This window comes from Agelaius tricolor, unplaced genomic scaffold (genome assembly GCF_023055355.1).
Source record: "Agelaius tricolor isolate 1412-34295 unplaced genomic scaffold, bAgeTri1.0.p SCAF_4, whole genome shotgun sequence".
Lineage (NCBI taxonomy): Eukaryota > Metazoa > Chordata > Aves > Passeriformes > Icteridae > Agelaius > Agelaius tricolor.
In genome coordinates this window covers 842,777-858,363 of record NW_027269264.1, presented here as the reverse complement: position 1 = coordinate 858,363, position 15,587 = coordinate 842,777, and the positions used below count along the sequence as shown (strand labels likewise).

Below are 15,587 nucleotides of genomic sequence, written 5' to 3'. Positions count from 1 at the left end.
ACTTTCAATTGGAGCGGCATTTGTTCCTCTAATGTTTTCAAAATGTCTTTATATTCTTACATCAGAAGCATAAAAATACCAGTAATGTGATCAGCAAGCTGCACTTGGTAAAATATTGGAGACAGGTAGATGGTTTGATAATCTTATTAAGCCAATAAAATAGTAAAATTCTTTCCACTTTATAATGTCTGTGCAGCAAGCTCCATGGCTTTGATCAGGTCATCCTGCTTTATTTTGGTTGAGAGCACTAACACCTGGCATAAACATGTAAGGACTAGAACAGGTAGTGCTGAGCTGGGTGTGAAATAACACAACTTTATATTGAAAAGTTAGAAATAGAACTACTGGAGAGGGGCCAGCAGAGGGCTTAGAAGATGGTTAAGGGACTGGAGCATCTCTCCTGTGAGGAAAGGTTGGGTGAGCTGGGCCTGTTCAGCCTCAAAAAGGGATGACTGAGAGAGGGTCTTACCAATGCATTCAAGTATGTTAAAGGGTGGATGCTGAGAGGATGGGGCCAGACTCTTTAAGTGGTCCCTGTGACAGGGCAAAAAGCAGCAGACAGAAACACAGGAAGGTCCATCTCAGTGGAGAAAAACTTCCTCATATTGGGCTGATCACTGAAACAGACTGCCCAGGGAGGTTGTGGAGTTTTCTTCCCTGGAGATAATCAAAACCTGCTTGGACACAATCCTGTAAAAACTGCTCTGGGTAAACCTGCATTAGGAGAAGGGGGTTGTATGAGATGATCTCCAGAGGTCCGTTCCAACCCCAGCTATTCTGTAATTTTGTGACATTTTGGTTGCACAGGTGTAGATCATTTATTCGTTAAAATTAGTTGGTGTTTCAGTCTGCTTTCTCATTTATTTTAGGTGACAGCAAGGGGAAGTATAGGCATTCTATGCCTGTGTATAGGCCTTAAAATGACCACAGCATGCAGATGTACTAGAGCAATAACACAAATAGCTAACCTTAGCCCCACTGACATTTGAAAAGAGTTAAAGAAATGGGATGTCTTCAGCCTAGAGGAGGGATCTAATCACAGTCTTCCATGGGTGGGAAGCTACTTCCAAAGAAAGATGGAGGTGTGCTGTTTGCAAGGGATCATGGTGACGGGGCAGGAGGCTGTGGGAATGAGGTACTTGGGGGAGAATTGTGTGGCTGTAGAAAAAATGTTCTTCACTGTTAGAAGAGTTAACCGTAAAAAGCTTGCCCATGGAAGTGATGGAGTCACCTTTGAGGATGTGGCTTCTCAGGATCCTGGGTCATCTCCCCTGAGGCCCCGTGTTCTTGAAAAGGTGGGACCAGTGATCTCCAGAGGCCCTTGACAATGTAGACATGTTCTGGAGGGCTGCACACCTGTCTGTTGACAGATTCTGAGTGGGAGATTGAGCCATAAATGCATAAATTCCAGCTTGATTTCAAGGGTATTAAGTTTCCCGTCTTGCCAAGTTCAAGGTCACTGAGTTCAGCAAACCTTCAGCAAACCTCTGGAGCTGATTCAGCTGCAGAAAGAAATGCTGTTACCCTTTTATTCATATTTCCCCTGTTCCTGAATTGGAGTGGTTCTATTTTGAGTTAGATGGGGAAACTCAACTAAATTAAAGAGAGATGTGTTAAATAAATAAATAAAGTCATTTGTCAGATCTTTTTTTCACTGCACTGCAGTAGAAAACTGTATTTGTTGTCACCAGACAAGGATGGTAGAGGAATTTTCCTCACTGTGATGGTGCATTCCAGCTTAAGCTGTCAGTTGTCAAACAATAACGGAGAATAAAGAAAATTCATTTCATGTTCTCTGCTCAACTTCTTGCCTCAAAACCCTTTGTAATTATTTTTATCTGTAGCTATTCACATGCAACAGTAGCTGCTGCAAGAGTAGTTTTTTAACATTCTGATTGATGGTGTTTCATACACATTGATTGTCAGCACTGTGAGGTTTTGCAGGAAAATGCAACTTTCTGGTCTCTGAAGTCTTTAAGATTCTGGTACTCTTTTTTTAAGATTCCAGTGCTCTTTGTAGCACATTTAATCAGTTTCTCAAATTTGTCACTTCCAGTGCTTTTTGAATTCTTCTGTAAAACTGTAGTCTTTGTCCTCGTTTGAAGACAAAGAGACAAAGGGGTCTGAATCTGCCATCCAAAGTGTCCTGGTGGCCATCCTCTGTGGAAATGGTTGTAAATAAAGTTTTACACTTCTTGGCATGTGTCTGTCACCTGAGGTGCTGCTAAGAGTTGCTCTTGCTAGGACATATGTCTGTTAATTTTTGGTGAGGGAGGATAGCATATGGAGAAAAGATGCAGTACCTAAACAGCTGTATTGCAACCTGTGTATGACCAGTGCTGCCAGACACTCTTGCCTACCATAAATAAATTCCATCACACTACAGGCTGTTCTTCAGTAATGCTGGAGACAGTCAACTCTGAATAAATTAACTGAACCCTAACTATACTGAAAACTACTTTTTAAGTGTATATATCTGACACATGCATTTTCAACTGTAAAGGAGATTTGCTATCTATGTTGTATGTATAGCCTTGTGGTTTTGGACTTTGCAGCAGTTTCTAGTGTGGATGTTGGCATGTTTGTACCTCATTGGAAGTAACTTAGCTGGGTAAGATGGAGTGAAAACGTCTTTTTAATAGCTCTAGTAAAAGATTGTCAGTGTTCATGAAGATCAGAACGTACAGGCAGTGTTTCAAAGAAATAGTTTATTGTAGCTGAACAGTAAATTCCTTGTTTATTTAAAATAAAATTAGTGATTTTTTTTTGTTAGTTATTTATTATCCAGGGTCAAATTCTGGGTTAAACAGGGATCTGATCAAAAAGTTGATATAAGCCTTGAAGTGTTAATTTTACACTTTGAAAAACAATTTCTTAGTCATCAGAAGGGTTAAAATAGACTCTTGTTCTACATAGAATCCTTTTGTGTGCAACATACTTTTTCTGGCTTTCTCAATATTTGAAATAATGGCAGTAAATATACATATTTTACTAGCTAGCTGGTAGGAATGTCACCTTAGGAGGTTGTGCCACTGTATTGAGATTAACATCTGCTGCGTTGCCATTTGGCTGCTGTGTTTTAATTAGAATAATTCTTTTGGATGTGTGCTTTGGGCTGACTCACATGGTCTTACTGTTTGTGGTTCTGATGCAGAACCTCATGCAGACATTAAGTGGCTGTGATGACTCCTGTCCACATCTATCTCCTCAGTGGTACCAACCTCTGGCCAGGGTGGCTCACCAGTTTGTGAGGTAAATACTAATTACAACTTAATCTTGTAAGGAAAGTTGGTATTAAGTGATGGCTTTCCTTTGCGTACTGTATTTTAGTTTCTGCATGTGTAGCAGTTGTTTCACAATCCATCATCTTATCTGGTGTATGGAGAGCAAGAATTTCTAGAAGGGTCAGACAAGTGTGGGTGGCAAAATAAACATCCAGCTAATTTCAGTGAGTCAGAACATCCAAGGGAACATTACAAGAGTGTTTTCTCTCACAGTAAGTGCTCCCAAGTTCCTAACCCAGTGCTGTTGCTTTGGTGCTCTGTCAGAGTGAGTAATGCGCTGCTGGAGGGCCATGCCAGGGGTGGCTGCAATGGTTTGAGTTAAAACAAACCCAGTAAAGAAGGTGCTAATTAGCAGGTATGATAGCACACATTCATGGAAGGAAACAAGTTGTAGGAAAGAAGGACATTCAGCATGCTAGCTACTCCACTGCTCTGTGGGATACTTGAATGTGACATGCTTAATTTTGGATGTTTAAGTAAGGTAGTCATCTAGGCTGCTTTGCACCCAGGGACCAGAAATAAATACCTCTAGATGTTAATTCATTCTATATGCCTATTTATGCATTGTTTGCTTACAAAGTAGGTTTTGCTGTTTGACCTTGACATCTGAAATTGGGTTTGAGACATAATAAGAGGCAGCTTACTATAGTTAAGGGTTACCTTGCATATCTGCCTAATGCATGTTTAGGGGATTGTTCATGTAAGAATTCTTCACAGAGAACTAGTTCTCCATATGTTGATATCATAACCTAGTTTACTTCTTAGTGGGTTGTTTTGTTGGGGTTTTCTTTTGGGTAAACAGGCCCTTACATAAATTTTTAATTGACATATCATTATTATATAAAAGGAGGGACAGCTTATATGAAAAATCTTGCTGAGGCAGAGAAATGTTTTCAGTACAAAGAACATTATTTTGTCCGGTAGATGACTTTCATGTATTCTAAGCTAGGCTCTGTGTTGCACCACTGTCAAAGGCTGAGAATTCATAGATGTGTCTGTTGCTGCAACCATTTGTTAATTTCCCCATGATATTTATGGTGGGAAGTGTAAGTCTTATCTTTTTCTTTTAGGTTGACAATTGCATTTTTCGCACTCTCTGGTCTGGATATGTTGGATTCCTTAGATGTGGTGAACAAAGATGATATAATAGAATGGATTTATTCCCTGCAGGTCCTTCCCACAGAAGACAGTGAGTGAGTTTTTAGTTTTTTTTTATTGATATTAATATTTTTACTTCTGCTTTTTACTTGGGGAATAGTGGATGACTCTTGTTTTTATAAAATACACGGTTGACCTTCCTGAAGTACAGTCCTGATAATTTCAGGTAGTGATGTTTAGCAGATCTTGGATATAGATCCCTCACAAGTAATAAAGCTAGAAAAAGCCAAAATTAATTGAAGATCAGCCAGTATAAAATAGTATAATAAAGTTATTTATTTATATATATATATACACATATATATGCACCTTTAGGTATTTCAGAGGAATGTTTCACCTGCTTCTAAAAGAAATGCATTTGTTTTAAAAGTATTACAAGTGTAATAGTGATTATATTGACTTCCACTTCAATGTCAGGATCTGTGATCACAGGTGTGGTTTTTTACAACAGCTTTTGGAGATTTGGAGGTGTAAGAGTAAGAAGCAAAAAGGATAAATGCAGTCCCTGCCTGATGTTCCTTAGATCTGTGACGGTTGAATTTACCCTAGGTTTTGAGAAGGAATAATGCTGCTGCTGAATCCCAGCTGTCCTCAGAATGGAAGGTGCATAGCAGAAAAGCTGACAAGGGAACTCGCAGGAAATGTCCCTTTCCTGGCTGGTTTGACAGAAGTTAGGGAGGTGCTGTTCCTGTGGGCTAGTTGGTGTTGGCAGTTTTTTGTGTGGCAGCCCAGGGGAATGGCTGTTAGCACTACAAGGAGTGGGAAGGAGGGAGGGAGACGTAGGTGAGGCACTGCTGCTCTATGACAGAAGGTGCTGGCGTGTTAAATGCTGCTGTGGGCATAGCTCCAGGCTGGTGGTCTCTCCAATTGCCTGTCTGTAAAATCATTAATACATCCATCCATGTACTTTGGATGGATATAGGCAGAAAATTCAGTGTTTCCTTCTATTATTTATTCTAATTATATACAACAAATAATATTTGTCTCTAAATACAACAAATTAGGTCTCTAAAATCAGTTTTATGAAATAAGCATATGGAAGTCAGGACTGCTGGTGCTTTATTTATACAGTAATAAAAAAAATCCTTTTTCTTACTCTGGAGATTTAGAAACCATCAGATCCACCACAGGAACTAGTTTTGATGGATTTGTTTTTTCTCATATTGCCTTCCAGGACTGATTCTTAAAAAATAGGAGTTTGGGCTATATAAATAATCCTACAAAGTTTTTTAATGATTAGAAGGTTCCTGTGCTTCTTACTGTTAAGAAGTCTTTCCACAGTGTACATGCTTTGTTTCTAGAAGTTGCTCACTTTGTGACTTTTATACCAGTCTTTAGGATTTAATTCCAAAAGAAGAGGGAAGTTTGCAAGAAGAGAGATTAGACCAGGCATTTCTGTTTGTTTGTTTGTGTTTGATAGTATGCAGTAATTCTCTGGGGATTCTACCTGGTCAGTGTTTAGAATATTGCCATTGTCTGGAGCCTCCTAGGGAGGGCAGTAAAAATATCAGTGTGCAGATGTACAGGCTGACAGTTTGGCAGAGATGTGCTCCTTCTTTTTCTAGCAATCATCCCCTCAAAACTGAGAGGAGTTTTGGGGAGGGCACTTTTGGCAGTGCACTCTGTGCTTTCCAGGTAATAAATCTGTTTTTCACTAGAAGAACAAGCTGCCCTTCAGTTCTGTGTTTTTGTATCATACTGTAATAACTCTTGTTCTTCATTGGTAATAGCACTGCTCTTATCTGGTCACTTGACTGCTAAAACTTCAGCGTCATTTGTTTTTCCTTTTTGCTTTTTCTGTTGGACAAAATGTGCAATAGAAAGTGCAAAATGTAAATGATGCTGATAGCAGCAGGCTAGATATTGAATGACTAAATGTGAAGAAGGAAACACCTACACTCTGGTAATGTCTACTTCCAGTAAATTGTATTGGCTCTCTGGTTTATAATCCTGAGTGGGTGCAATGCTTGTTAATTGGCAGCCTCCCAGCAGCAGAGCTCCTACTCCCTCTTTCGGCCTCTTTGGAGAAGTGACTAAACTGTGGTAGGCTACAGCACTGAAGTTTTTGGTTTCAAAGTGCTTGTGCATCTCCAGTTAAAGAGGAGATTCCTAGCTTGATGGATTGGAATCTGTCTGGATTTGAACAAAAAGAAAACCAAAACCAAGAAAGCACAATGTTTTACTTTTAAAGAAACATGCTATTGCTCAATTTTTTTCATGCATTCTGATAAATGTCTCTTTCCCTGGAGTATTGATTTATAAAAATTCAAATTAAAATACTCTTTTATAATGATGAATTCCACCAATCTAAAGTGACTGCATTGTATTTAAGGAAAGTCTTCACAAAGTTTGGCTCTGGGACCGAAAACCAATTTAAAAGCTACATTTTAAATGGTAGTATGTTTTTACAGAATCTTGGGATTGTTATTGATTGCATCAGTGGTTGAATTTCTAAAATTTGGTATCAGTCAAAAAGAGAATTCCTGTAATTCTTATTGGAAAATAAATTTCTTTGCTTTTCATGTTTGTCCCTCCAAAGGTTCCTTTATGCACAGCACTTAACTTGATTTTTATTTAAAGCATTTTTTAAGAGGGTAAATTCATATTATTTTGAGAACTACTGCTATCTTAGAGCCTTCTTTCCAGTGGATGGGAGACAGAGTAGTTGGTGCTCCACAAACTTAGTATCTGTTTATCAATAACTGTTAAAGTGGGTGCACTGGCTGGGCTAGAATTAATTTTTTTTACAGTCGCCTCTAATCTGCTGTGTTCTGAGCCTGGTACCAAAAGAGTGTTTTAGTCTTTCAGCTGTTGCTGAGCAGTGCTAATCAAGGCTAGCTCTTTTTGCCTCCTCTGCACTCCTTTTCCAATGGCAGATATCGCAGGGGACACAGCCAGGACAGCTGACCCAGGCTGACCTCTGGACTATCCAGAGGGACACTCCATAGCATCTAGCATCATTTTCAGAAAAAAACAAAACAAAACAAAAAAAAACCAACTTGGGAAGAGAAGGAGAAAGGGGGCAATATTCGTGGTTCTGGCATTTATCTTCCTGAGTAACCCATACACTTGCTGAGGCCCTGCTTTCTGGGAAGTGACTATATACCTGCCCAGCTGATGGGAAGTAGTAAATGAATTCCTACTTTGCTTTGCTGTGCACCCACACTGTCAAACTGTCTGTCTCACTCTCTGAGTCTTCTCTTCATCTCTCTGTTTTCTTGCCTCAGCTGCTGGTTGGAGTCAACCCACTACAGCAGAGTGTTACAGAACCTGCTAGAAAATTCAGAATTTGGTGATTTAGAGCGCTTCTTGGATAAAGTCTCGCAATACCCTATGATAGTCTTAAGTGACATGTTTGTATTTACTGGTATGTAGTATGTCTAATGGCTAATGACAGCTTCACTTCAGAGGTTTGTAGTTTTGAAACTAAAGCACACTAATGTTGAGATCTTGATCTACTGAGTAAGAAGGCAAACATATGCTCTGTCAGCCTAATCAAAATGCACTTGAGGAAGCTGAAGATTAGAATCTGTCAGGATAGACTGTATTCTTCTGTGGGTTTGTTGTAGCTGTGATTCAAACAAAATATGTCTTTTTGGTACCAAAAGTTTAGCTCAAGTCTTCCAGAAGCTGGCTCAATACCACTTCTAATTAGGAAGGAATGGCAACACATCACATGTGCAAACTGAGCCTCACACAGAAACACATTCTTAGATGAATGCTTCCACTTACTGCTGCCTTCTGCTTGTTTGAAGGATCCCCATCTTCTGTAACTCATGCTAAATAGTTTGGCTTTATCTTTGATTTTGGCCATTGTTACCTTTCCTTCCCTTTTAGTGAATGCTTTACTTAGGTGGATAGCTACTGTGTGGTTTTGTTTTCTTTCTGTGGTCGCTGCAAGAAGACCTAACTATGTTTCCTCTTAGAAAGAAGTTGAAATCTTAAAAAGTGCATTTTTCTTTTTTAATTTTGTGGAGGGTAATGTTCTTTTACAAGCTTCGCAGAAATGATACATTTTTAGATTAAAGTGCTACTTTTTGAAGTGTTAGTGAAATTGGGAAAGGGTTGACAAAACACCCTCTTTTAGCTAGTTGCTTGTTCTTAAGATGATGTCAGTGTTTTACTGTTTTTCCTCTCTTAGTGCAGCTCCTTGACAGAGCTATTTCAAGTTTATTTTAACTAACTAAAGTGCAACTCATACAATTTAAGAAAGATGTATCCCAGTTTCTTGCAAGTCACATTCAGGGCCAGTTCAGCACTTTTAAAAGAGAGTGAATCCAGAGCTTTGTACTCAAGTAATCTAATTACACAGTGGAAGCACACTGCTTGGCCATATTCATCTACCATCCTCCCCCATAGGAACAGTGGCATTTGTTTGACCCTGCTTGAGAGCTTGCTGCAGTGGCAGAAAAACACGCATTTATTTATCTAACAGAAGGTTAGCTTTGTGTTGCATTGGTGAACTGTGTTGATTGGGAGCGCCAGTGCCAGCCCACTATGGAAGAAGGAAGAAAATTGTGTTTTTTGACAGCTGGATGCTTCACTAGCTTTGCTGTACTAAAAAAATGGAACTAAAAGGAATACCAAAACATATGTTATTTATTGGTCTGAATCCCCAGGACCCATGGATACTAGACTGAAAACCAGTATGATACGTGACAGACCTAAAACTTACTTCTGTCAAAGTCTAAATTCAGATTTGTATTAATGATTCTTTCTTCTTATGTGGCAGTACTGAAAGAAATGTATAAAATGACATTGCCTTTTTTGAAATCATTGATACATGTGAGCTTTCTGATCATGAGTTTCTTGAGGGAAAATGCAAATTTTCTTCCAGCCTGACTTTCTTTTATGGCTGCATCTGAAGTGTTTATCTAGATGTATAATGGACATTTTGGAGAATGCAACTTTGCATTTAGTGACATCCTCTAGTGCTTTGATGTACAGGAGCAATCACAAGCTCTAGTTCAGTGAGAAGAGCTTATGCTTACTTTTATCTGGATGTATGGACTGAATCAGCCTATAATTAAAGCTGTGATTTTTTTTTATACATTATAAGATTTTAGTAATGTGTGTAAACTCCTGTAGTTAGCAAAAGGAGACAAGTCTTGCAGCCAGAGGAATGCATAGATAATCTGAATGTGAAAAATTAGTGGTAAAAGTTTATCAATTCTTCCATGCAAGAGAAATCATAAAATATAAATAACAAAAATTCCCTGTCTGTAAAAAAAGAGCTCATAGGATAAGTTGTCTGTGGTCATCACTTGAAACTCTTTTACATATCTTAAGGACTTTCTGGTTTAAGGACGCATAAGTAACATTTTTTTCTTCACAGGGAAGTTTCAACTGCTCTTGATTTAAGCATGAAGTCTCTTAGTTTTGGAAAAGGGTCCGTTTTCTTTAGTTGTCAAATGTGAAACATTTTTCCAGGTGTGTTTTTTCAGCTTTCGAACCACCACAAATAGTTACACAGCAGTTTGTGAAGTATTTGTTACTCTTTGCTCTGTCTTAAGCTCCTGTAGAAAGTGGCTAAGTAAGGTTGGTGGTGGAAGTGAACCACCAGGTGGTACCATTTCACAGCTGCAGTTGAGGTGAGGCACAGCAAACTCTGCTACAGCTGAACTGGCCACTCCAGCAGTTTTGCCCCAAGGGACATAGGCTGCAATCACATCCTTTGAATTTGTTTCTATTTCGTTTTTAACTCTATTTCTGATTCTGACAGCCCATTTTTGGTTCAGGAAAGTGAAGAGTTTGATTAGCAATACTAAGCTATTACATAAAACAAGAAGTACAAGTAAATTGCAATAAAATAGTAAAGCCAACTTTACAGAAGATGAAATTTCACTTTGTAAAGTTTCTTTCATAAACCGAAAGAGAGTAATTTCCGGTAACTTGCCTTTGGTTTTCATTTGATTTTCAACTAGTATGGTCACAGGATGCTAAAAAACCATTTTGAGACGCTACATCAGTGTTCCAGAGTCCTGTGGTTAAAAACAAGCTGTGTTCACTTCCTGTTTTAATGCTTCCTTTATCAACTCAAAATTCTATTTTTTACTTCATGTACTGTGACTAGAGATTTAGCAACTCCCTTGTAACAGTCTGGGAAGGTCTAGGAAGCATCTATTGCAAGCACATTGCATTTAAGGGGGGAGATGATCAAATTCCCTGCAAAGTTTGCCCTAAAGTTTTCCTAAAAGGGCATGTTGGTCTTCTCTTTTTCCTAGGAGCCAGTGTATGAAGTTTGGAGTGGGAGATGAGAAGTACTGACAAAAAGTGTCAACATAGATTTTTAAATTCATAGCAATACAGTTAAAAATCCAACTTTAAATCCAAATTTAAAATTGTTTATTCTGTTTTCTAGTTGATAAAAGTTCAGTATTAGAAGAAAGGTTTTGAAATACTGCATGAAAATTGAACATCTAAAGGGAGTAATACATCATGATTTCATTAATGTAGTTTATTTTTAATCTATTTGTATAGCATCTGTGAACTCAGAAGGGGATCAGACTGACCCACTAACAGCACACAAACTTGTGTTTCATGCTGCCATTTCTGCCTTGATAATGAATTATAAGTTACAGTCCAAAAGGCCCGTGATGAGGATTGGTATTTCTGGGATGAATCCTTCCATCTAGCAACTATCAGCTGAGTTCTGTTCAGCTGCAGAGCTGTCTTAATTGTAGCACGTGTCCTTTGCAGTAGGCCAGAATAGCTGTGTTAGTAGCACAATATCTCTTTTCTAGGTAAAGGGTTTCCATACCAGTATCATTTCAAAGTGAGGGTTCTAGTTTGCTTAAGCACTTAAGACACAGGTTAATTTTTACTGAAAATGAATGTGAATGTGATTTTTTTCCCCCCTCCCACGATGTCACCTAGGAAATCTGGGACTTACCAGGCAAGAATTCTAGGTCCTCTCTTACTGATTTGGTCACATTGTGTCATTTTTGAAATTGTGATGCTTTTTTGGGCGGTGTCCTTTGGGACTTTATATTAGTCTTTAAGACTCATTTAATTTTTTATGCTTTCCAGAGGCGGAGGCGACATGAAATGCAAGTTTTTGACTCTACAAGTGAATAGACAAATGTTCTCTGCTAAGAATGTTTATATTATAATAAAATAAAACAGATATTATTTTTTTCTTTTTGTTTCCTCTGTGTGGATCAGACTATGGCACACCAGCTTTTAAGCAGGCTGAAGTTGCTTTTGTTACATGTGTAGAATCATTAAGAAGTGCTTTTGGCTGAACTGTGGAGGAAGTGGAGAATTGCAGGTGTTTCACTCTATGTCATTTAGCTCCAAAGACTTGTCTGGCAGAGAAACTTGCATACTTCTGGCCAAGTTGAAATTCTTAAGCTAATAAAACCTTTCTAGTTTAAATTTTGCATATATACAGAGTATGTTTAGAATTAGAAGGTAATATGCTGCTAAATTATACCAGAGCTTGTAGGCCACATTGCATAGTGATGTGGCTTAGAGCTTTCAGCTTTATAAATATTCATTCTTATTTATTCTGGGGCAATTTTCTTTAATATCCATGAAGATTTTTAGCTTAAAGGCTGAATAACTTAAAAGAGGTCAATAGTATTTAAGAACAACTAGCTGCTGTTTGACTGTGGCGTTCATTCATTAGGTTTTTAGTTTCAGACATTGAGCACTAAACTGAGGTTTTGCCATGCAAAAGCAAGTTTTGAGTCCTGCGAAGCTGTACTTAAACTCTTGACAACATTTGGTTCATGGTTCTTTGTGCCACATGCTCAGGCATTGTGATTCGTTTGAAACAAATTACACTGTATCACTGACAGAAATGTTTGATAGCTACAATGTGCTTAAAACTGCGAATTGTTTGTCCTTGAACGTGTTGCGAAGTATCTTGAAACAGTTCTGCTTGGGAACAGATGGTATTACCAGGCAAGAATCCAGAGAGGAATAAAAAAAATATGTTAACTCTGGCCATTTTCCCAGGGGAGCAGTCCTTTTCTCTTTTTTTCATGTGGGCATGGAAGACAAGTCTGTGGTGACACAAACTGTATTTCCACCAAATTAAAAAAACATTAAAAATCTGATGCTTTGTGTTTTGTCACTACACCGATAAGTAAGTTGAGTTTGCTTGTGGTTTTCTTTATTTTTTTTTGTTAATGAGAGAGATACCAAACTAAGGTTGGGAAATGAGAGACACATGCACACTTTATTATGTCTGTGAATAGTGTTGAGCTAACGGGTCTTGATCTCATTAGATAATTATAGTTTATAATAAATGTTTCAACAAAACAAGTTAGTTGAGTATTGTTTTAATCTTTTACAGGATCAAATATGAATCGCTGTGGATTCAGAGGTTCTTCATATTTAGGGATGCCATTCAATCCCTCCAAGGTCAGTTAAGAATGTATATGTGAAATGTTTTCAATTAGGCAATAAATGATCTTGTGTCTTTTCTATAATATTAATTGCATAATTACAGAATGTCTGGACAGCAGGGAATTTTGTGCTGTTAATAATACTGAAATGTTTGCAGAACTTTTAAGAAACGTGCATAAGAAACATACTAAAATGATACCTAGAACTTAAATTCTCACAGCAGTGAAGAAACTGACACACAAATTGTGGCTTATCTCAGTGCGGTCTCCTCCTTCTCTGGTCTTCTCCTAACAAAGGAAAACTTCTCTAGCTGAAGAATTGTCATGAGCTAGAGAAGCCGGGCAGAACAGCCCTAATTAAGTGATGCAGAACATGCTGTTCTTTGGTATCATAGAAAGGTTCAGGCTGAAAAGGGCCCTTAAGATCATCTAGCTCCTGTCCCCTTGCTGCAGGCAGGGACACCCTCTGCTAGACAGATTGTTCAGCATCTCATTCAGCCTGGCCTTGGATGCTTCCAGGGATGGGCATTCCACAGCTCTGGACAATCTGTTCCAATGCCTCTCCACCCTCACAGTTAAGAATTTCTTCCTAATATGTAGTCTAAACCTGTTCTCTTTCAGTTTGAAGCCATTGTCCTTGTCCTGTCACTGCATGCTTGACAGGAAAAGGAGTCTCTCTCCATCATTCTTGTAGGTCCTTTCAGGATCTGGAAGGCCACAATTAAGTTACCTCAAAGCCTTCTCTTTTCCAGGCTGACAAATCCCAACTCTCATAGCCTTTTTTTATAGGAGAGGTGCCCCAGCCCTCTAATGAACTTAGTGGCCTCCTCTGAATGTGTTCCAACAGGTTCCTATGCTCTCTGTGCTGAAGACCCCAGGCCTGGACACAGCATTCCACATGGGGTCTCACCAGAGGAGAGCAGAATCCCCTCCCTCCCCTGCTGCCCATGCTGCTATGGATGCATACCAGGACACATTTGGCTTTCTGGACTGTGACTGCCCAGGGCCAGGTCATGTCCAGCCTCTCACCCAGCAGAACCCCCAAGCCCTTTGCTCTCCATGACTTCTCTTCCTCTCTGTACCCTCCCAGTCTGGGGTTGTCCTGACCTGGGTGTAGCACCTTGCACTTGGTCTTGTTAAATCTCATGAGGTTCTCATGACCCACTTCTGGAGCTTGTCCAGGTCAGGTCCTTTGAGAAAAGTGAATCCCATCTGATGCTGCCAGTGTGTCTGGTGCCATGTAGGCCATCCCACTGTCACCTAAAAAAAACACCTAAAAAAAACACCTAAAATCTTGGCGGTGACACCAACCAGGGAGGCATGTATTAATAGACTGGGCCTGGCTGTTTCTTCCAAAGTGGGTGTCTGCAAGTGTCAGTGTTTGCAACTGGTATTTCTCTTCCTGTGTTGAATCATTCATATTTGACTGCACCTGATACCCACCCAGACTTAGGCATGTCTGTTCATCCCTGTTTGTCATGACAATGAGAGCAAATGCTTTGAAGCCCAGTTCAAGAGAGTTCTTCCATGTGAAAAGAAAATGCTTTTAATAAAAGACAGAAATGAGGTTAGCAGAGGCTAGTTTGGTGCTTTCACAGATTTTTCATCTACTTTTCAGTACAATTTGATTCACTCTCAAACACAGGACAGAACTACTGTACTTCTTTTGCAGTCCTTCCTGCACACTGGCCTCTACTTTCCTTTTCCAGTTGTATCATACCTTTAGCAGCTCTACAGTGTAGTATTTTAAATAGTAGTAGTAGTAGTGCATACTTTTGGAAACCTTTTTCAAATCCTCCCCAGTGTATGAAGCTAGAAGAGTTTATTCTGCCTATAGTTCTGAGATCACGTAAAGGGCTGTGAAGACAAAAAGTCTGTAAGATTGGCAGAGCATTGTTTTCTCCTCCCAGCACTTTCTGGTGTTTTAATTTAATTCTCGCCTTCCAATAGTAAATGCTTCATACTGAAATATTATCTTTACTGGAAATATGTTTCTGTCCACTGGTGTCTTAGAATGTGTTGGCCACTATACATATGAGATAAAGAGGTAGAATCAAGTTACTTGTAGAAATTAGCTACAAGGTCACTATCTCTAGAAAATTGTTTGCACATGAATGTGGTTTTTATTCAAGCATTGCAGTACTTTCTTCGTTGTATCTGCATTTGAAGGATTGCATCTGTTTGATTTATTGGCAAATAAAGGTTTAAAGCATTTCCAGCACTGTTGCCTGAAATGTCCTGAAATAACTCAGAAAAAAGAATCAGAAATTCACTGCCATGACTCTGGGATGTGTTTACGGTCAAGTAATTTTTCTTTTTTCGTTATTTAAAAGTGTTCTATTAAGTCTGCCATAAAAAATACTTTTTGAAAAAGTCTGTAAGCATTTTGGATTTGCATGGACAATTGCTATCTATTACATGCCACTATAGTGATTTCATTCTTGAGCTCTTAAGAAAGTGATAGCCAAATCTATTCAGTCAGTAGGGGCCCTTCAAACTAATAGAAAAGTGTGAAGGTTATGTTAGAATGTCCAGCTTTCCTAAATTTCTCAAGAGCAGGTTATTTGGGTTTGATTTGGGAGTAGTGGTGTTTTAGCTGTTGCCTTTGAGGTGTTTGACAGCAGCGTCTTTGCAGCTTTTTGGGACAAAAGCAAAAGTGAAACAAAACCATATCCGCTTCACCGACTCACAACACAGCCCTCACGAGATGTAGCCGTCTTAACTGTGAATGAATGCTTAGAGTGACTCCTCTAGCTTCACATTCAAAACATGATTGCTTTTAGAATTAGAA

The 15,587-nt window shown here is 38.9% G+C and overlaps 1 protein-coding gene across 1 annotated transcript in view; it reads left to right on the top strand.

Moving 5' to 3' along the window:
* PGGT1B (protein geranylgeranyltransferase type I subunit beta) overlaps nt 1-15,587 on the top strand; it is a 35,385-nt gene that overhangs the window by 659 nt on the left and 19,139 nt on the right. The window contains 2 exon segments of the mRNA XM_071424343.1: nt 4,355-4,473; nt 12,745-12,812. Of these exon segments, the coding sequence (XP_071280444.1) occupies nt 4,355-4,473; nt 12,745-12,812 (187 nt within the window).